The sequence below is a fragment of the Pelophylax lessonae genome (assembly GCF_965119305.1).
Source record: "Pelophylax lessonae genome assembly, chromosome: 10".
NCBI lineage: Eukaryota > Metazoa > Chordata > Amphibia > Anura > Ranidae > Pelophylax > Pelophylax lessonae.
Window position 1 is genome coordinate 83,592,105 of NC_138777.1, and position 21,655 is coordinate 83,613,759.

Sequence of the window (21,655 nt, forward strand, 5' to 3'; positions counted from 1 at the left end):
TACATTGGCTTTTCACAATAGAGCTGACCTATATGTACTGTGGCCGGTCGGTAAGTGGTTAAAAATGGTCGTTTTTAAAAAGTGTTTTTGTATTGATACATGTCTCCTAGGGCAATACCCGGATCTCCATACCATTTGTATGGCACATAACTTGCATACTGTATAAGTCTTCAAAATGGGGTCTTTTGGTTTTCCATGTTCAGCTCCCATAGACTTCAATAGAGTTTGCGACTCGGGCAGAACTTTTCCCCTGTTTAGAAGTTGTGCTGCGAACCGAACAGGGGGGGTCCGCCCATCTCTAGGCACTATATTAAAAGGAATTTTTCGTTTTTATTGTTTCACCTTAAGCATCATTAAAATTATTGCTTTATTAAAAACAATATTTAAAAAAAAAATGTTTGCATTGATACATGTCCCCCAAGGTAGTACCTGGGCCCCCATACCCTTTTTATGGCCAATAACTTGCATATAAGCCTGAAAAATGGGGACTTTTGAATTTTCCAGTTTGGGTCCCATTGACTTTAATGGTGTTCTGGGTTTGGGTCCAAACGTTCTCCATGTTCTGGAGTTCTGGTTTTGAATCGAACCCGGGGGTGTTCGGCCCATCACTATATTTTACCATCTTTCCTATTTCCACTTTCGGTAACCTCTTCTTTTTCTGTATTCCAGCTTTCAGCACTGACGCCGGTGCACTCCATGGTACCACTGATGTATTGGATCTGGATTTCTATCCATCTTTATATCTGCTGCTATCTTTGGCAACTATTCCTTGTCCGCAATCTCAGATAAACAATCTGTATGTCTGGTTACCCTGTATCCTTGGCTTTCAGCTTTCTTCGTAATGGTATTTATTGGGTCCTGCCTTTTGGATGATTTTGGCTCTGAATCTCAGTGGCATATATTTTTATTAAAGCCCCGTACACACGTACCGATCGTCGGCCGAACGATCGGCCGTCTTTTGTCCCCGGGCTGTCCTGTCTGCTGAAAAGTGCGAAAGACTGCGCACAAATTTTTTCCGCCGACTGCAGAAGTGATGTCATGTGATGGTTAACTTTCCCTGTGTTTTTTCTTTTCTGAGCATGCCCAGTCTTGCAAATCTGCTGTCTGTCGGCCGAATTCTGTACTGACTGGCGAACAATCGGCCGTTCTGGTGTCGGCATACAAAAATTTAAATGCTTGCACGACAGATTCTGTTCGGCCGAAAGTGCGCTGTCGGCTGTCGGAAGCATTATACTAACAAGCAGAAAATCGGCCGATCAATCGGTACGTGTGTATGGGCCTTTAGATATTAGATTGCTTCTGAGTAAATCTTCCTTCCATTTTTCCTAGATTCCTTTCACATGGGGTTTGCAATCAGTTCCATCTATCAGTTTTAGAGGCAGACCTGATCCTAATATCTCTGCAGCTTCATGGGCCGGTGGATTTTTTTTTTTTAGATTTGCCTAGAATTAGACTCCTATCTATTTCTCACTGTTAGGCCCCTTTCACATGGGGTGGAATACAACTTGCTCAGAAGGGAATCTGTTTGTTGATCCCCTGCTGAGTAGAGTGGGCAGATCTACGTCCACTCCTTTTATGCAGAGTGGAAATCGACAAAGCCCACTCTGCTCTATGGACAGTCAGTAAATGGACTGGCTGTATACACCGTTTACACCTGACTGCCCTCCAATCCACCTAGACAGAGGGGGACAGATCCCCTACCATTTTTTCTTCTTTTAGAGAATCGGATTGAATTGGAGTTAGGGGTCTATAAACAGACACAGGTGCGTTTACACCTGCCAGTCCATAAGGATACATGGACCATCCAATTAGGTCTGCCTGAAAAACCGACAGGCAGACCTGCGCTGATTGCCTGTGTAAAAGGATTTTATCACTCTTTAACCAGTTCTGGACCGGAAGATTTGCCCTCTTAATGACCAGGCCCTATTTTGCGATTCGCCACTGTGTTACTTTAACGGACAATTGCGCGGTCATCTGATGCTGTACCCAAACAAAATTTATGTCCTTTTTTTCCCACAAATATAGCTTTCTTTTGGTGGTATTTGATCACCTCTGAATTTTTTTTTTTTTTTGCGCTATAAACAAAAAAAGAGCGACAATTGTGAAAAAAACAAAACAATATTTTTCACATTCTGCTGTATGACATTCTCAAAAAAAAAATGCAAAAATCCAAATTTTTAACATTTTAGGCCAATTTGTTTTCTGCTACATATTTTTGGTAAAAAAAACAAATTGCAATAAGCATATTTTGATTGGTTTGCGCAAAAGTTATTGCGTCTACTAACTACGGGAAAGATTTATGTCATTTTTAATGTTTTTTTTTTTTACTAGTAATGGCGGAGATCTGTTATTTTTTGCGGGACTGCGACATTGTGGCGGACAGATTGGACCCCTAACTGACATTTTTGACACTTATGGGGGTACCAGTGACATTACTACAGTAATCAGTGCTAAAAATATGCATTGTTACTGTAATAATGACACTGGCAGGGAAGGGGTTACCAGTATTTGTTTTACAACAGCCAACAGCCGACTGTTCTTCTCTCTCAGCGGGGAGAGATCGGGGCTGTAAGGTGACAATCGGAGCCGCCTGACACCCGCATCGGCTTCCCCGCTGATGATCGGGGGCCCGCCCCCTAGCGGTCTTCAGGAGAGCGACGTAGACCTACGTCTCTTTGCCTGTCCGTGCCACCCTGCATCAGTAAAAAGGTGACGGGTGGTCCGAAAGTGGTTAATAGAATCCATTGGGTCCATAGGACCGTTTGGGTATTTAAGGATTTTGACTCAGTACTGACTTATTAAAGGTTCAGTGGAAATCAAAGTATCATGGGGGAAACATAGGAATGTATAGTCTCTCATAGCCTTCATATGCAACACTGGATGTTGCGATCATCTCTCCAAAAATTTGGGGGGAATATATTATGTGTACTTACTCCTAATTATCTTTATTGCTATCATCTTTGAATATTATAATAGTATGTATACATCTCTTTATGTACATTGTTACAGTATCCAAGAACTACAGTATCTCACAAAAGTGAGTACACCCGCATAAAAGGGTTGCAGTGTAGTTGAGGCCCTTACCCCTATGAGAATACCAGCAAAAATTGATAGAGAAAAAAGATGGGGCTTTGCGGGCCAGTGGGAGTAGAAGGATCAGATGCAAAACCAGTTTGTAAAACCAAATAACATTTTATTAGTTTATAGAATAAAAGGCATGGACTACCATGCGTTTTTTGTGCAAACAGACTAACATACAAAGTTATTAAAATCAATCAAGATGAGTCATTCACAGTATAGAAATACATCCCGTGAGGGAAACAAAACCAAAAAGCCTGTTTAGGATGGAAGGTAGGTCTCAGGGTGGAATACGGTCAATGTAGGTCCCCAGCAAGCCGACGCGTTTCGCTCAAGGCTTCCTCAGGGCCTGAGAGACCATGACAGACCGGTATTTCCTTATTGGTAATGACTCAAAGAGGTGACAAAGTTGTGGCGGCACAGATACTGGTCAGATGTCACTGCTTCCATATTCAAAATACAATCTCAGGCAGGTTGCTGGCGTATGACCACCAGAAAGGACCTGTGGAGTCCGGGACTTATTGTCCCCTCTACCTGCATAAAAGAGAGATATATATATATTTTTTCCATGGCTTTTTGGTTTTGTTTCCCTCACGGGATGTATTTCTATACTGTGAATGACTCATCTTGATTGATTTTAATAACTTTGTATGTTAGTCTGTTTGCACAAAAAACACATGGTAGTCCATGCCTTTTATTCTATAAACTAATAAAATGTTATTTGGTTTTACAAACTGGTTTTGCGTCTGATCCTTCTACTCCCACTGGCCCGCAAAGCCCCGTCTTTTTTCTCTATCAATTTTTGCAAGTGAGTACACCCCTCACATTTTTGTAAATATTTTATTATATCTTTTCATGTGACAACACTGAAGAAATTACACTTTGCTACAATGTAAAGTAGTGAGTGTACAGCTTGTACTGTATAACAGTGTAAACTTGTTGTCCCCTCAAAATAACTTAACACACAGCCATTAATGTCTAAACTGCTGGTAAATAAAAGTGAGTACACCCCTAAGTGAAAATGTCAAAATTGGGCCCAATTAGCCGGTTCCCTCCCTGGTGTCATGTGACTCGTTAGTGTTACAAGGTCTGCGGTGTGAATGGGGAACAAGTGTGTTAAATTTGGTGTTATCGCTCTCACTCTCTCATACTGGTCACTGGAAGTTCAACATGGCATCTCATGGCAAAGAACTCTCTAAGGATTGGAAAAAAGGAATTGTTGCTCTACATAAAGATGGCTTAGGCTATAGGAAGACTGCCAAGACCCTGAAACTGAGCTGCAGCATGGTGGCTAAGACCATACAGCAGGTTAACAGGACAGGTTCCACTCAGAACAGGCTTAGCCATGGTAGACTAAGGACATGTATTACTGGAAACATGTCCTGTGGTCTGATGAGACCAAGACAAACGTATTTGATTCAGATGGTGTCAAGCGTGTGTGGGGGCAACCAGAGGAGGAGAACAAAGACAAGTGTGTCTTGCCTACAGTCAACCAGGGGAGGAGAACAAAGACAAGTGTGTCTTGCCTACAGTCAAGCATAGTGGTGGGAGTGTCATTGTCTGGGGCTGCATGAGTGCTCCTGGCATTGGGGAGCTACAGTTCATTGAGGGAACCAAGAATACTAACATGTACTGAGACATACTGAAGAGAAGCATGATCCCCTCCCTTCAGAAACTGGGCCTGCAGGGCAGTATTCCAACATGATAATGACCCCAAACACACCTCCAAGACAGCCACTGCCTTGCTAAATAAGCTGAGGGCATAGGGGATGGACTGGCAAAACATGTCTCCAGACCTAAACCCTATTGAGCATCTGTGGGGCATCCTCAAATGGAAGGTGGAGGAGCGCAAGTTCTCTAACATCCACCTGCTCCCTGATGTAATCATGGAGGAGTGGGAGAGGACTCCAGTGGCAACCTGTGAAGCTCTGGTGAACTCCATGCCCAAGAGGGTTAGGGCAGTGCCAGAAAATAATGGTAGCCACACAAAATATTGACACTTTGTGCCCAACATGGACATTTCCACTTAGGGGTGTACTCACTTTTGTTGCCAGCGGTTTAGACATTAATGGCTGTGTGCTAAGTTATTTTGAGGGGACAGCAAATTTACACTGTTATACAAGCTGTACACTCACTACTTTATATTGTAGCAAAGTGTAATCTCTTCAGTTCTGTCACATGAAAAGATATAATAAAATATTTACAAAAATGTGAGGGGTGTACTCACTTTTGTGAGATACTGTATCTATGAGATACCCATAGCCTCCAGCGGACATCCTTGCTCCCCTATGTGTATCTTTTTTCCAATAAAAGTAAATATTGATCACATCAGGAAACTATCAGCTTCACTACAGGAATTACACCCTGTTGGTTTACTCTAATCTCTTGTCCATCTGTCTATTCAGAGTTTGGATTTTCATACTCCTCCCTGTGGGAGACTCGGCACTTGGGAGCGTTCCCCCATGACAGTCATATCAAGTCACATGAACAGACTTTCTACATTTCACTTGTCACCCTCTCATTAGGTAGGAAGCCCTATTTTGGGGGACCCCTGCTGAGGTTTGCGGATGTAATATTGTATTTTTGACTGTACTGTCATTTAAAAATGTGGACTTTGTATTGGTTTATGGATTTTGCTATATTTTGTATATAGTATACAAAATATATGTATATATAGTATACAGTATTTATGTATATATTCTCTTCCATTTAGAAGTTTAAATGTACTGTGCATTTTTCTGAAGAAGCCTGTATGGCAAAACATGTCCAAATAAAAGTGCAGAAACATCTAAACAACTTCAAAATACTACAGCTTTGTACGGTGATAATTTGATGTGCCAATGCTTTTACAGATTTGTGTTTTGATTAATAAATATCAATATTTTTAACAGTGTTATAAAATGACATTTTTTAGCAAAAAAACAGCACTGCATATCACTTTCTTTTGTTTCTTCTTTTGGTGGGTATGTCTTCTCCTGCCCCCCGCCGAATTGCTGAAGACAATCGTTCAGCAAGATGGATTCCTGCATCAAGGATGTCTGTGTTGAAAGGGGGCTCAAGCAAATTTCTTTCCTGCAACTCATGGTTACAGGAAAGAAATTAGCTCCGTCTATGGCCAGCCTTATTGGAGTTACTAAGATTTAAAATAAATTAAAAAATATTTGTATTCAATCTGTAATAAATGTTTTTAAATTGTTTATTTTCCAAATATTTATTCTTATGATATGCGCTTATGTTTCTATCACTGTTGAATTCTTAGGACACAAAACAATTAAAGAAATATAAAAGATGAACTAGACAGTTTTTGTAAGTGCACATTCTATATGATTTTTTATTAGATTAAATGCGCATCATAGCCTTTTCATTGTATGCTTTCACTAGTGCAAAGAATATTCTAATAAATATGGATACAAATCAAATGATTAAATGCTTATATATATATATAAATATAGGTAATGTTCTTGTCACAGTTTTTTCATTAACCAAGGCTATGTAACTTGGTTTTATATTAACATTGCTGAGGCTTGCAATAGCAAGAGTCTAGCACTCAAATGATATAGACACTTGAGGATAATATAGTAAGTAACATGAGATAAGTGTAATTTTATATTAGCAAAAATAGATCTTTTCTAAACAGTTAAAAAAGCAGAGTTAAAGTAACAGCTCTTTAATCAAGGATCTTATTTTACACTGGCAGTTTATTCTGTGAACACACAGGCTGCGTTCCTACAGGAGCATTTTAGGACATCAGTGTAGGTATAGCCAATCTTCCTTCCATTATTACACTCCAGTTGGATGTTCTTGGGCATTGTTTCGGTTGCCTGGCAGCAGGTGCAGTCATGTTTCTGCATTTTTGGAAAGTTGGGGTGTCTGGAAAAATATATATAATTTTATTCAAAAGTCTATTTTATTATGAACAATAGAATGGTACTCAAATATGAAAGAACTAGGTCTTGTTTAAAACAGCCACGATGATGGTCTGACATCAGTGACCCCCACCATATGTATACTTCATGCCTCTGTGGTCCTTACCAACTTTAAACAGTTCTTTACATTACTCGAACATGCAACATAATCAGTGTGAATTCATTTAGTTTATTAAAATGCCATAGTATTATTGGCTTTAGCAGTTATTGTAGAAAAAAAATTGTGTAATGGTTATACTAATTTCATGCTGTGTACTAAACATTTTTTGGGGAATTTCCTTGTATGTGAGGATGGCAAGGGATCAACCACAACCTGGGGAGAAGAATGCCAGAGCCTACTGGAGCAAGAGTATGGTAAGTATTACATCGTAGCCATCATCCCCTAGAAGTAATGTCCATTTAACCCACTATGAGGTTAGAGGGTTTTTTTTTTTTTTTAATTCCTTGAGTTGGGCTTCAAAATGGGAAAAAAATAATTATGTAATTCACTTAGAAACCTTGACTCAAACTGTGAACTAATAAAGGAAAATGTGTGCCGCTCAGGCTGTTAGAAATAATGATCCTTTACCTAGTGCTGTGAGTGCTGGCCAGGGAAAGGGTTGGCTTCGGAGGGTATGTCCCAAGAGCCACACATCAATGCAGATCTGGCCTGATGAAAGTGCAGACAGAGACTGCCATTCACTTTACCACAAGCAGGCCTGCATTGATGTGCTGCATTCAAGACATGCTCTCTGTTACATTATCGTTTGGAGCTTTGACTCAAACTCCCAGTCTCATCTCAAATTTTTGAATCAACTGCCATATCATTCTAACAATATTCCTGTGATTCCCTCTGCAGTTTGCAGTCCTTAAATACTTAGGACTCAATAAAAGAATTACTTTTGTACTTATATTTTTACAAAAAGATATGCTAGTGATAAGTATTCTGTGCAGTTCTGAAATAATGCCTTCATCAGGCATCATTTTTTAAGGAGAAGTTTGGGGCAGACAAAAAAACAAACACTCATACTCCCCTCTATGCTGCAGCATCACTGTGATGCTGCAGCTGTCCCCTGCCCTATGAAGACACAACTACTATTGCTACTACTATTGATAATTCACAACACATCTCAGTTCCCTTTTTAAAGTGAATTACATGCAATTAAAATGTAGAAACTTGTGCCCCTATGGAGAAAAGTAGGTATGTCAGTTTATACATATGCCTTACATGCCTTTAGTGTAAGGTTGCTTTACAGCCTATAATCATTTGATAGTTATCATAGGATTTTTATAGAAATGTATTTACGGGGCATGCTGACTTCATCTGCCACCTTGGGCCCAAAAATTAAAAATAAAACAGATTGGTCATTAGACTATTGTTCTTTTGTATTAGAGACATTGGGTTTGATTTACTAAAGGCAAACAGGTTGTTCACTTTTCAAGGTTTTCCCTTGGATTAGTAGATGGGAATTCACCTTAAAAAAATACCCCACCATGTAAAAGGAAATTAAAAAAAAAAAACAAATAAACAAAAACTGCATTTTTGTAAACTTGTAAATGATTGGATGATGGAAGTCAGCACAGCTTCTCCACTTCCACAGCTTCTACAACTCCCTTTCTGTCCCTGTGATAGCTGGGCAGAAAATTGGGTGATTGTCCTTTGGACAAGAATATAATCCTATAGATGCATTCAACAACTAACACAAAATATAGAATCTGGAAAAGTCTGTGAATTAGCCCATTGTTTGAAAAATGCATTTATTAAATAATGTTTAAAACAAATTCCATACACTTTCCATACTCCACTCTCCATACACTTTCCATATACCACTAAAAAAAGGCTTATTTAAGTCTCATTATGAGCAATGCATGACTCCATTCACAGCCTATACCCATCACAGACATAACAACAAATCATTATGTGCCCAAATGATGTACTGGATATATTGGCTTATGAAATTTGTTCTGAACTATATTTAGGAGATGTGATGCATTAAATGATGGACTGACAGAATTGACAGGTTCAACAAGGGCATGGAGTGGCACAAGTGGCGTTCTGGTCTACTTGATGGAAATGTGACTAGGCAGAAGACACTTGTAAGTGATGGGTATACACCACCTTGGGTGATGGCAGGCCACAGTCTGGTCACTGGAACAGTAGGAAAATGTGTCAGCTGCACGCACATGACTAGTCACAGGAACAGAAGGAGGGTGATCCACTGGCAGGCAGATGACTGGTCACAGGTACAGCAAAAAGACACACAGACTAGATACTTGATGGCCATAGACTACATACAGCCAGCAATAGGTGAGCAGATGTAGCGCAGACACAGCAGACTGATGTATAAGTCAAGGTACAAGCTGGGACATATTCAGCTACAAATATGGCTACAGATACGTAGTCAGAGTTCAGGGTAGGGTTGGTAATGTGCAGTAAAATTAGGCATAGCAGTCAGATGTATAGTCAAGGTATGAGCCATGGGCAGCAACAGGAGAATAAGAAGCACCAGGTCAAGAAGAAGCTGGGTCCGTACCAGGTGGACAATCAGGAAATGCAGGTCACAGATCAAAGAAATTGCTAATAACACGTCTGCACTGAGCCAATGCAGATGCCTTGCTTAAATGGCCTGCTTGGCACCAATGAGCATACATGGATACTTGCACACACATAGCAAAGTGTGCAGGCAGATGGATACACCCCTGCACATAGTCAACTAGCGGCAACCCTGCACAAGAGGCTGAGGACTAAAATATGCACCTGAACGGGTACTCATGTGGACATGTCATCTTGTATTCTGACATGACCTACCTGACAGAGAGTAAGGGAAAATCCATCTAATAGGGACACAGACCACAGGCAAAAAATGACAGAGGTTCTAGTTCTTCTCTACTCTGCCTAAGACTAAATGTTTTCGGTAAAGTTAGGCTTTAAAAGAGAAGTATGGGGTTTTTGAAGAATTACACTTACAGTACCTAGGTGGATGCTGCATCTGCAGATCACTCTGTTCTCACAGCTCCCTGAGCAGAGAGCTGGTGACTGTTAGTCATCGCTCTATGCTCTGCCCCCTCCTCGCTCACAATGGAAGGGGCGGGAGCAGCCGGCTCAGGCTCTCAGTGACTTGCTGAGAGGCTGAGCTGGGTGCCAGTCCAGGCATGTGGGATGATCCTGACCCCAGTGTGTCGTGATCAAACCTGGACCAGCTCTGTGGTGTCAGCAGACAGTGGACTAAGGCCTGCTGTCTAATGAAAATGGGTCACAGGAGTGCAAAACAAACTATACTCCTGTGATCCATAGGATGAGCTTTGGCTGTACTTCTCCTTTAATTCAGAACAGGTCTCCAGAAACCTTTTCTGGGAACGTCTGTCTAAGATGGGAATTCCCTTAACTTTGAGAGATATCTACTAACTTGCTGTTGTGTCTTAGGAATAGGAAATAAAGGGAAGTTACACAGATAGCAATTTATAAACTGGCTTTCTCTACTCTCTAAAAACAAAATGGCTACTTATGCAATCTAAAGAGTTGCATGGCCAGAGCCATTGTGCTGCACAGTATACTGGAGAATCTGCTCCACACCAAGAAACTATGAATCCCGCTCCTTCCATTCATACTCCGCTCAGAGGTTATGCTTTTTTTTCTTGTACATTCATTTGCCTTAAAGCACATATCCATACCTAGAAACAGAGCTACAGTAGCCTCCACAGTTAGTAAGAGTCACATTGGCCTTACAACCACCACTTTCAATGAGCTTCCATGACTTCATTACATCACACTTGCCTGTATCAAGGAAAAACAAAGGAAAATTGTATAAAATAATTTGTATTAAAACGACACTCTCCATAAATTGCATAGTTTTCAATATTTGATTTCAGAACAGAGCCTGTGAGAATAAGAATATTGAAACTGCCATTACTGTCTTTGCTGATTTGTTTTAAAGGACCAGGCTTTATTCTGTTATTCTGATCCAGTGTTCACTACCTTGTATATTACTTTAAGAAGTATGCTACTTGTGAACTTAAAACAACACAATCTCCAGCTCAACATATTTCTTCCAGGGCAGTAACTTGCTTGATATGCCATGATCAGGATGACATCCTTGGAGCCTGCATTATTATAAAGAAAATAGCCAGCCAGATCCGATACTTCTGTTCTCACTCATTTCCCTTTAAGTAGTTTCAGTATTAGTATTCTATACATGTCTTGAATTTATTTAGAAAAGTTTCAGGTAACGTCGCTTAGTATTTTGCAGAGAGTAGACAGCTTGATAATGCATTCAGTTTTAATGTCTAGGTATTCAGTTAAGACCACCTAAATACATTCCAGAAACATCAAAACAAAGGTGTTTAAAATCTTACAGTCCATTTCCTTTAAAAATCAGCCACGGCCCAAGTAGAGAAGCCTGTTTCCTGCCAACATGCTGCAGAGAATGACCCTTGTTCTCTGTATGGAAGCAGTGGTCTCTCTGAAGAGGTCCAAAACATTCCATGCTGAGTCAAACATATTGCTCTGCAATCAGCAAATTGCTGACTACCTGTCTGGTCTGCTTTCTACAGAAAAACAAACTTTGAGCACCTTTTGTTGTGATAGACCTGAAAAGTATTTATGTGATTTGATGTGAAAGTCAGATTGAACTTTAATACTTCAACATTTTTCATCTCTCTGAAATGAGTATCTCAGTTTCCAGTTACTGATGCATCGACTTGTTTCCCTGATGCTAGGTTCTTTCCATTTTCTTGGCAAAACAATCAAAATTAATCAGATGAGTCCATAAAGTCCTTAGATGGATTGTAAATGGCGCTCATAAAGAAATGTGACATAAATACATTCAGCCTCAAACTACATGGACCCCTCTTACCAATTAAATTTGACCTTACAGTCAGAAAGTGCAGTCTGATAGCTCCCTTCAGAAAAGGAACATCGCTCAAGATCTCTCTTGGGCAAAGAAATACAATAGTTGTTCCTATCCTGAAGAATATCAGGACTTCCAATAGGTAATAGTTAAAAAAAGAAAGGTAGAAGTATCTCATAGGAGAGTAGGTTTGTTAAAAGTAACAATTTATTTCAAGTAAAAGTGATGCACTCACATTTAAAACTATAGAAAATTGCATTGGGAAGTTTGCAATCAACAAGGTGGCTGCTTGCTTCTAGTGCGCGATGATGTCACCCACCGCGACTCAACCATACCTGTTTCGCCATCAATTACATCATGGAGTTATGGCGGGTGACATCATCGCCCACTATTCTAAGGTTTTAAATGTGAGTGCATTTTTCTTACTTTAAATGAATGGTTACTTTTAACAAACCTACTGCACTATGGGATACTTCTATCTTTCTTTTTGACTATCCCCTATTGGGAATCCTGATGGTCATCAGGATAGGAACAGCTATTGTATTTGTTTACCCAAGGGAGATCGCGGGACGTGTTCCATTTCTAAAGTGAGATACCAGACTGTGCTTTCTGACCGTAAGGTCAAATTTATTGGTAAAAGGCTGTCCATGTGGTTTGATGGTGAGGATATGTCACATTTATTCATAAACACGGTTTACAATCCATCTAAGAGCCGGTTCACACTACCGCGACCAGAAAGTTGCCCCGTGACTTTGAAGAGACTTGTTTAGAGACTTGGAAGAGACTTGGAAGAGACTTGTGCACTACTTTGAAGAGACAGGCGACTTTGTCTGTGGGGAATGCCCGGCTAATCTCTTTCTTCTTCCTGGAAAGTCTGATAACAAGTCGCTTCAATTAAGATAAGGAGGCGACTCCTATTGAAGTATATGGGACAAGTCGGATCACAGGTCGCCTCAAAGTAGTACAGGACCCTTTTCTGAAGTCGGAGCGACTTCAGTAGTGCCAATTAAGACGGCACTGATTGATTAACATTGCTTTTGTTATGTCAAGCGACCTGGGGCGACACAAGTCGCCTCACAAGTCGTGCTAGTGTGAATGGGCTCTAAGGGCTTTATGTACTTATCTAAATAATTTTGATTGTTTTGCACCTCTTTTGTTCATCTTTACCAGATTTTGTCTATCTGTACCGTAAACGCAGCACTTCCTTTTATCCAACTTTGTCTACTGTATATTATAGCCTGCAATATTGTGTCAGCTGCTTGTTTTTTGTCATTTGAGCCTTAGCGCAAGTATTATTTGTGATTTATTATTTGTATAGGACTGACACTTTTTCAAAGCATTAAACTATTTTATATATCTTTGGTGCTTACAACCTTGGAGTACACTTAGGTCTGCTTATGAACTATGCTCTAATTGTTTATTTGGCCAACTATACAGCCCATGCTTATATTTCTAGGCTTTTAGGGAACTATGCATTCAAATTAGAACAGTAGAGAGTCAACATTACTTACGTGGCTCACAGAACTGTATTGTACAACATCCATCAGAACTTGTAAAATTAACCAAAATACCCTGGGAAAATACAAAAAACATAAGATAAAAATATAATCATCACATGCCAGCTTTCAGGTTCGAAAAATACATGAAATAATCTCTTGTGAGAAATATTTTGAAGTTTTCAATGGAATGATTAGTATAAAATATTCAAACCAAAAGATACAACGGTATATCACGGATGGGGCACTAGTAGCACAGATATTAACAGGTGTTACCTATATTTTGTTACACAGGAGGTTATGCATCAAGAGATGGTCAGGAAAGTCCATTACGCAATGGGACGAGGCAGGGCTGCCCACTCTCCCCCGTGCTATTTATATTATCTCTGGAACCCTTACTTAGGCTAATCAACTTAGACCCATCCATCCAGGGAATCAAAACAAGACAAAGAGAATACAAGGTTTCGGCATATGCGGATGACCTGCTGTTTTATGTTGCCCAGCCGCATATATCGATACCTAATCTGAATCAACATTTCAAAGATTACAGGGCATTATCCAACTTCAAAATAAATAATTCAAAATCAGAGGCTATAAACTTGACTCTATCCCCCCAGATGATAAAATTGACTAAGAATAACTGCCCATATCGATGGGAAGAGAAATCTCTAAAATATTTGGGGATTGGCCTGACAGCTAACACCAATGAATTATTTGACACTAATTTCACACCTTTATTACGAAAGATCTTGGCTGATCTTAAAAAATGGGACAGGGGCAGATTTTCATGGTTCGGAAGGGCGGCCATTGTAAAAATGACGATATTACCCAGATTACTTTATCTGTTCCACACCCTTCCGATCCATATACCTTCCTCATTTTTTCGTAAATTATCTTCTCTTCAACGCAATTTTATTTGGGGGGGTAGACACTCAAGAATAAATCTTACATACCTACAGAAAAATAGAGAGAGCGGTGGCATGGGAATTCCGAACTTCTATAAATACTACGTGGCGACACATCTGACCAGAATTGTGGACTGGTATTGTCACTCTAATACCAAGGACTGGGCCAATGTCGAGATAAAATGGTCCCTCTGCGACACAGAGCACATGCTCTGGACGAACACTAGATCACTACCCACAGAGATTAAACAACATCCACTGATTTACACCTCCCTAAAACTTTTTCAAAAATTAATGACTAAATTTGAACTGTCTTCTGTCCCGAGCCCTATTGTGCCTCTATACAACAACCCGGATTTTCCACCAGGTATACAAAATAAGTCTTTGTTGGTACAGTCTGGGGAAAAATTGTTACCCCTGACAGCTACACACTGTTTCTCAAAAGGCAAAATCTTAGACTTTCACAGCCTACAGAAAGTATGCTCGAAAGAACACCGCCTATCGTATTGGAACTACATTCAGATACACGACTTCTTACAAAGCAACAAATTCAAAAACCTATTCTCTAGAGCTCTGACTGAATTTGAAAAGTGCTGCTCACTCCGCACACCTATGAGGAAGGTAACTTCCCTAGCCTACAAATTGATCAATTACACCCCAATAGATTCGTCAGACCCATACAAAGAAAAATGGGAAGACACTCTGGGTATAAAGATCTCAGCCACACAATGGAAGAAGTCGTGTGTCTTTGTGTACAAATGCTCTCTCAGCACTAAACTACAAGAAAACGCCTTCAAAATAAGGACACAGTGGTACAATACACCAGACAAACTAAAAAAATGGTTTCCGAACAGCTCCGATAATTCCTGTAGATGCGGAGCAGCTCGGAGTAATTTCTCCCACATCTGGTGGACCTGTCCTAGGATAGAGCAATTCTGGAAAGAAATTGCTTTCTGGATAAAGCACATCGCCGGACAGGACCTGGTTTTCGACATCCCAACCTATCTTTTACATATCAACTTGCTACCTTACTCTGTATACAAATCCTCAATAATCAGACACATGCTAAAAGCAGCAAAATGTCTTATCCCATTAAATTGGAATTCTGTTAATCCACCTTGAATCCGTGACTGGTTATCTAAAATAAACCAAATATACGAAATGGAAAGGACACTGGTAATGAAGACCGACAGGACTGTAAATTCCGTAAAATGTGGTCACCATGGACACTTTTTACAGTCTCTCCTGACTACCTTAGTCTAACATCCTAAAAGAGTCTCTCTGAGACCGTTAACCTGAATATTGCTTTTGGAACACCTCCTGGGAACGGGTCCCTCCTGAACTATGCGGCCCTGATCCCCCCCCCCCCTCAACCTCCCTATTGTCTCTCCTCCACCCTCCCATTTATTTTCTGCCCTTTCTTCTCTCTCCTATCCAATTCTCCAGATCTCCGGTCGTACCCCTTCTTTCTTGTTCGACTGGAACCGGGGAAGTCTCTAATACAACCTACTACAATTCCTGCCATTTCATTTTATTAATACATTGTTATACTTTGCACCAATTACACAGTTATAATCTGGATTTCTGAAGTCTTTTTTCATTTCCTCGAAAGGTTTATTGTCTGAAATCCATTCGTTTTAAAAGTTTTTGATTGAGATACATGCCTTACTTGACTTAATTATATGTTGACTACCGAACAATGTATCGGTCAATTTAATGTTACTTGGTATATATATAAGTGTTACATATATGCTTTCTCTACCCTTGTACAATTGTACAGTTAACTGTAACCTGTGTTAATTTTTTCAATAAAGCACCTTTTTGTGAAAAAAAAAGGAAAGTCCAGAATGTGCTGCAAAAACCTTAGACACTTATATTTGGGGAAGGTTATGCAAAAAAAAAAACAGAAAATTTGGGCTGCCTCAAAATACTTGATGGTAATATGCTTACTGCTAATTTTTGTTTTAAATTTGGTCCAGCCCCTGCAGAAACCCCTGTGCCTATCAGGAGGCCACGGCTAAAGTAAAGCAGAAGTCTCTGTACAGCAGTTGGAACCCCCTTACAGTGTCACAAACAACAGTAAAGTAACTACCACACTTTTATTATTATAGTTATTTATATATTACTGACATATTATGCAGCTCTATCAAATTCACATAGCACTAATACTAAACTATATTACACTACACTGTACTATACTACTGTTATAATATCCCTCATGGGCATGAAGTCCAGAGAATGGGGAAGGGTGGAATTAATGAAAAGCAGACTTTATTGGGACAGTCTTTAATACAGGATTTTTTACAGGGTAGGTTAGTAGGTTCTAGTTCAGTAGACTCAGAAATGTAATTGGGCCAATATCTGCATTTGTACATGTATTCAAAAACCTATATAGCTATATGGCTGGTGAGATCTGTTTCAACCACTGCATTTACACTCGCTATGAGTGTATAAGGGATTTATCAAAAACATATGTCTAACACTGACCACCAATGTAAAGAAAGCCATTGCCATAGCAACATTAAAGACTGAAAATGAGCACCAATGTAATAGGGTTGCTAGCAGGGTTGCACTTTAGATCACTGACCACCAATGGAAAGAGCTAAGTACTGCAGACAAAAAGGTCTCTGCAGAAGTAGTTAGCCAGTGAGGAAAGTTCCAATAAAATTTTGTAATGGGGCCTTGTAATGTACTTATGTACCTTTGAAGAAAAAAATAAATCTTCTCTAATGCACAAAAAAGTAATTTACATTTAACTCTTTCACATTCTATATAAAAAATATAACAAAACCCCTATAGTTCTTTTTCTAGTTTGTGAGCTGCTGGTTGATCCTTATTAGCTATCAAGTATGGTAATCAGACATCTACATTTATAGTTGGGTAACACCCTGTGCATACAGTGCCTTGCAAAAGTATTCACCCCCTTGACCTTTAACCTATTTTATTACATTACAGCTTTAAGTTCAATGTTTTGTTTTTCTGAATTTTATGTGATGGATCAGAACACAATAGTCGTTGTGTTGGTTAATAAAAGTTGGTGAAGTGAAATGAGAAAAATATATACATAAAAATATTTTTTAGAAATAGAAAACAGAAAATTGGTATGTGCTTATGTATTCACCCCCTTTGTTATGAAGCCTATAAAAAGCTCTGGTGCAACGAATTACCTTCAGCAGTCACATAATTAGTGAAATGATGTTTACCTGTTTGCAATCTAAGTGTCACATGATCTGTCATTACATATACACACGTTTTTTGAAAGGCCCCAGAGGCTGCAACACCTAAGCAAGAGGCACCACTAACCAAACACTGCCAAGAAGACCAAGGAACTCTCCAAACAAGTAAGGGACAATGTTGTTGACAAATAAAATTCAGGGTTAGGTTATAAAAAAATATCAAAATCTTTGATGATCCACAGGAGCACCATCAAATCTATCATAACCAAATGCAAAGAACATGGCACAACAGCAAACCTGGCATGAGACGGCCGCCCATCAAAACTCACTGGCCGGGCAAGGAGGACATTAATCAGAGAGGCAGCACAGAGACCTAAGGTAACCCTGGAGGAGCTGCAGAGTTCCACAGCAGAGACTGGAGTATCTGTACATAGGACGACTATAATCTGTACGCTCCATAGAGTTGGGCTTTATGGCAGAGTGGCCAGAAGAAAGCTATTATTTTCAGCAAAAAACAAAATGGCATGTGGTAAATTCAGTTGTTTGGACATTATTTGGAAAGACACACACCGGTCTATATAAGTTCCCACAGTTAACAGTGCATGTTAGAGCACAAACCAAGCCATGAAGTCCAAGGAATTGTCTGTAGATTGTATCGAGACACAGATCTGGGATAGGGTACAGAAAAAATTCTTCAGCATTGAAGGTCCCAATGAGCACAGTGGCCTCCATCATCTGTAAATGGAAGAAGTTTGGAACCACCAGAACTCTTCCTAGAGCGGGCGGTCGGCCAAACTGAGCGATCGGGGGAGAAGGGCCATAGTCAGGCAAATGACCAAGAACCTGATGGTCACTCTGACAGAGCTCCAACATTTCTCTGTGGAGAGAGGATAACCTTCCAGAAGAGTTTAAGAAAAAAAGGGGAGAGGTTGGAAACGGCGCTACCTTGTATTATAGATGTGCCAAGATACTACAAATTGATCTTATCATAAAACATATAAATGGTGAGACAATATATAATATAATAAAGTGCTTAGTGCAGAAAAGCAGAGACAAAAACGCAGAGACAAAAAATGGGCTAAATGTGATACGCCCTAGATATACTTGAAGTGCTGTGAGAAAATAAATAAAGCTGATATCACTAAGTGCAAAATATATTTTATTGGGAAGTGTAAAAGAATGTATCAGAGCAAAGCTGTGCATCAGAATCTTAAGTGGTAAAAATGAAAGAAGATGCCAATAAATTATATGGTGAAGAAAAAAGGAGGGGGAGAGAGAGGCCCCCTATACGAAAAATAATTGTGCTGGACTAATGTCCGTGATAAGGTGCAATATAGTGGGGGTGAGTATCAAGGAACATAGGTGCCTGTTCCTAAAGTGTTCACTAGATGTAGCACTCACCCTTGGTTTCCACTAAAATGGCAGTAAATGATACGAGAGTGGATGTAGTTCCACACAGGGGGGGGGGGGTCCAAACTGTGATTAATGAGTCAGTGTTCCTGTAATCCTCGCGGATCGACAAGTCCCATCTAGGTGCTCAAACACAGAGAGAAGATCCCCATGGTGTAGTAAGTACAATCAAACAAGTAGTCAAGTAGTAAACACTCATGGTTCAGTCTGATTGATTCAGCAGTATATTGCAGTGCCTTCCGCATACCAAGGGACTGGCAGACTGCAGACCGGAAGTGATGTGTTGATGTAGAGTACCGCCCTATGGACGTTTCATCGTTGGACTTCTACTGAACCTTCCAGAAGAACAACCATCTCTGCAGCACTCCATCAATCAGGCCTGTATGGTAGAGTGGCCAGAAAGAAGCCTTTCCTCAGTGAAAGGCACATGACAGCCTAGCTGGAGTTTGCCAAAAGGCACCTGAAGGACTCTCAGACCATGAGAAACAAAATTCTCTGGTCTGATGATACGAAGATTGAACTCTTTGGCCTGAATGGCAAGTGTCATTACTGGAGGAAATCAGGCACCGCTCATCACCTGGCCAATACCATCCCTACAGTAGAGCATGGTGGTGGCAGCATCTTGCTGTGAGGATGTTTTTTAGTGGCAGGAACTGGGAGACTAGTCAGGATCGAGGGAAAGATGAATGCAGCAATATACAGAGACATCCTTGATGAAAACCTGTTTGAGAGCACTCTGGACCCCAAAAGGTTAATCTTCCAACAGGATAACAACCCTAAGCACACAGTCAAGATAACAAAGGAGTGGCTACGGGACAACGCAGTGAATTTCCTTGAGTGGCCCAGCCAGAGCCCAGACCTAAATCCCATTGAACATCTCTGGAAAGATCTGAAAATGGCTGTGCATCGACGCTCCCCATGCTACCTGAGGGAGCTTGAGAGGTCCTGCAAAGAAGAATGGGAGAAACTGCCCAAAAATAGGTGTGCCAAGCTTGTAGCATCCTACTCAAAAAGACTTGAGGCTGTAATTGGTGCCAAAAGTGCTTCAACAAAGTATTGCACAAAGGCTGTGAATACTTATGTACATGTGATTTTTTTTTTTATTTTAATACATTTGCAAAGATTTCAAACAAACTTCTTTAACGTTGTCATTATGGGGTATTGTTTGTAGAAATTTGAGGAAAATAATGAATTGAATGCATTTTGGAATAAGGCTGTAACATAATAAAATGTAGAAAAAGTGAAGCACTGTGAATCCTTTCTGAATGCACTGTATATGAAACCAAATTAATAATGCAATCTAATATAAGATGCCACAATATGTGATCATCAATATATAATGTCTATAAACAAAAATGAGTAAGAAACCTCTTCTTAACCAAGTGATATAAGTTTTTTTTAATCCCGTGACCATAAATATAATTCTTTATAAATCATATGACAACATACACAAAAGTGATATAGTTCAATTGTGCTCCGGTCATGTATAAAAGGTGATAAGTGCTGTGAATCTTGGTGATCCTCTACACCACTGCGCACCCTGACACTCACCAGATATAGGGACCCAATATTTAGTAGGTCAGCTTGTGCTCAGGTATACTTCCTGTCAGCTGGGCTGTTACATCTCCTCTCCTCTCCTGCTTGACTCTGTACCAGTAAAGTCCTCCAAAAAAGAAATCAAACACTCTCCATAGCGTAACCCCATTTTAATAATACATTTCTTAAAAAATGGCATAAATAGGAAAAAAAAAATTAAACTTTTTCCGTGCCTTGGCCGACACCCAGTGATCTTAGCAGTCGCCTCCGGCCGCCAGCCACCTCCTCCAGCATGGGTATCAGCCTGTATTGCAGAAGTTGTGTCACCGATGTGACATCAGAAACCACGTGACCCCACCTCTAAGCGTTTTCCTGTAATACTGTCAACTGGATGCTAGGTACGTGGCCCATTGGGTTCCCTGTGTATCTTCCCTCGGGTGCCACTCCTAAGGGAGTTAACCATTTTGGTCCTGTTTTCTATCACCATATTATACGCTGCTAAGATCGCCCTCTATATTTTATATAATCACATTTCTCAATCCCTTTATTAAAATGACATAAAACTATATTCCTTATCCAAAAAAAATAAAAAAATCTAATAAGATATAAAAAAGAAGAAATAACACAGCCTTTCTAGACTAAAATGCATTTCAACCCTTTCACGCAGACAAAATATGCAGCCTAGGTTTCAGGGGGTTGTGCCTTGGTGATGCCTGCAGCTAGAGGCATCACCCTGGTACCATTGTGTAGAGCCGATGGTCAGCTTTCTTGTAATGACACCTGATGCGGCTGAGCAGCTGTTCAGCTGTCATTACAAGGAGCGGGAGGGGCCACCCCCCCTCCCAACTCCCGCCGCCTTAAGTGGCTCACCCGGGTCTCCCATCCCACCAGGAGACACGAGTGACCAGCCGGCACGTCCCCCGGCTGGCTGAAGACCTGAACCAAACTGGATTTGGCTTTGATCGGGTCTCTGATGTAAAAACCCAGAAGCGATGTCATGTCATAATTTCCGGGAACTGGAGCCATAAAGGCGCCAGATTTAAAAAAAATGACAGCATTCATAAAAGCCAAACTTGGTGTTTGAATGTTTTTAAGTGCAAAGGAGAGATTTGGGGTCTTATATATTCAGATCCCGCCATAAAGAGTACCTGTTACTGCCTATTACTGCAACAAGGGATGTTTACATTCCTTGTAATAGCAATAAAAGTGATAAAAAAAATACATTTAAATGGACAGTGTATAAATAAAATAAATAAATAAATAAATAATTAAGAAAAAATGTAAAGCGCCTTGTCCCTCCGT

At 40.1% G+C, this 21,655-nt stretch overlaps 1 protein-coding gene across 1 annotated transcript in view; it reads right to left on the bottom strand.

Moving 5' to 3' along the window:
* Window positions 1-6,502: 6,502 nt before the first annotated feature.
* Window positions 6,503-21,655, bottom strand: part of LOC309565960 (uncharacterized protein) — a gene marked incomplete at its 5' end in the record, with an annotated part of 40,898 nt that continues 25,745 nt past the window's right edge. The window contains 3 exons of the mRNA XM_082270988.1: window positions 6,503-6,948; window positions 10,656-10,758; window positions 13,342-13,402. Coding sequence (XP_082127114.1) covers window positions 6,777-6,948; window positions 10,656-10,758; window positions 13,342-13,402 — 336 coding nt within the window. The 3' untranslated portion in view covers window positions 6,503-6,776. The remainder of the gene's footprint in view (window positions 6,949-10,655; window positions 10,759-13,341; window positions 13,403-21,655) is intronic.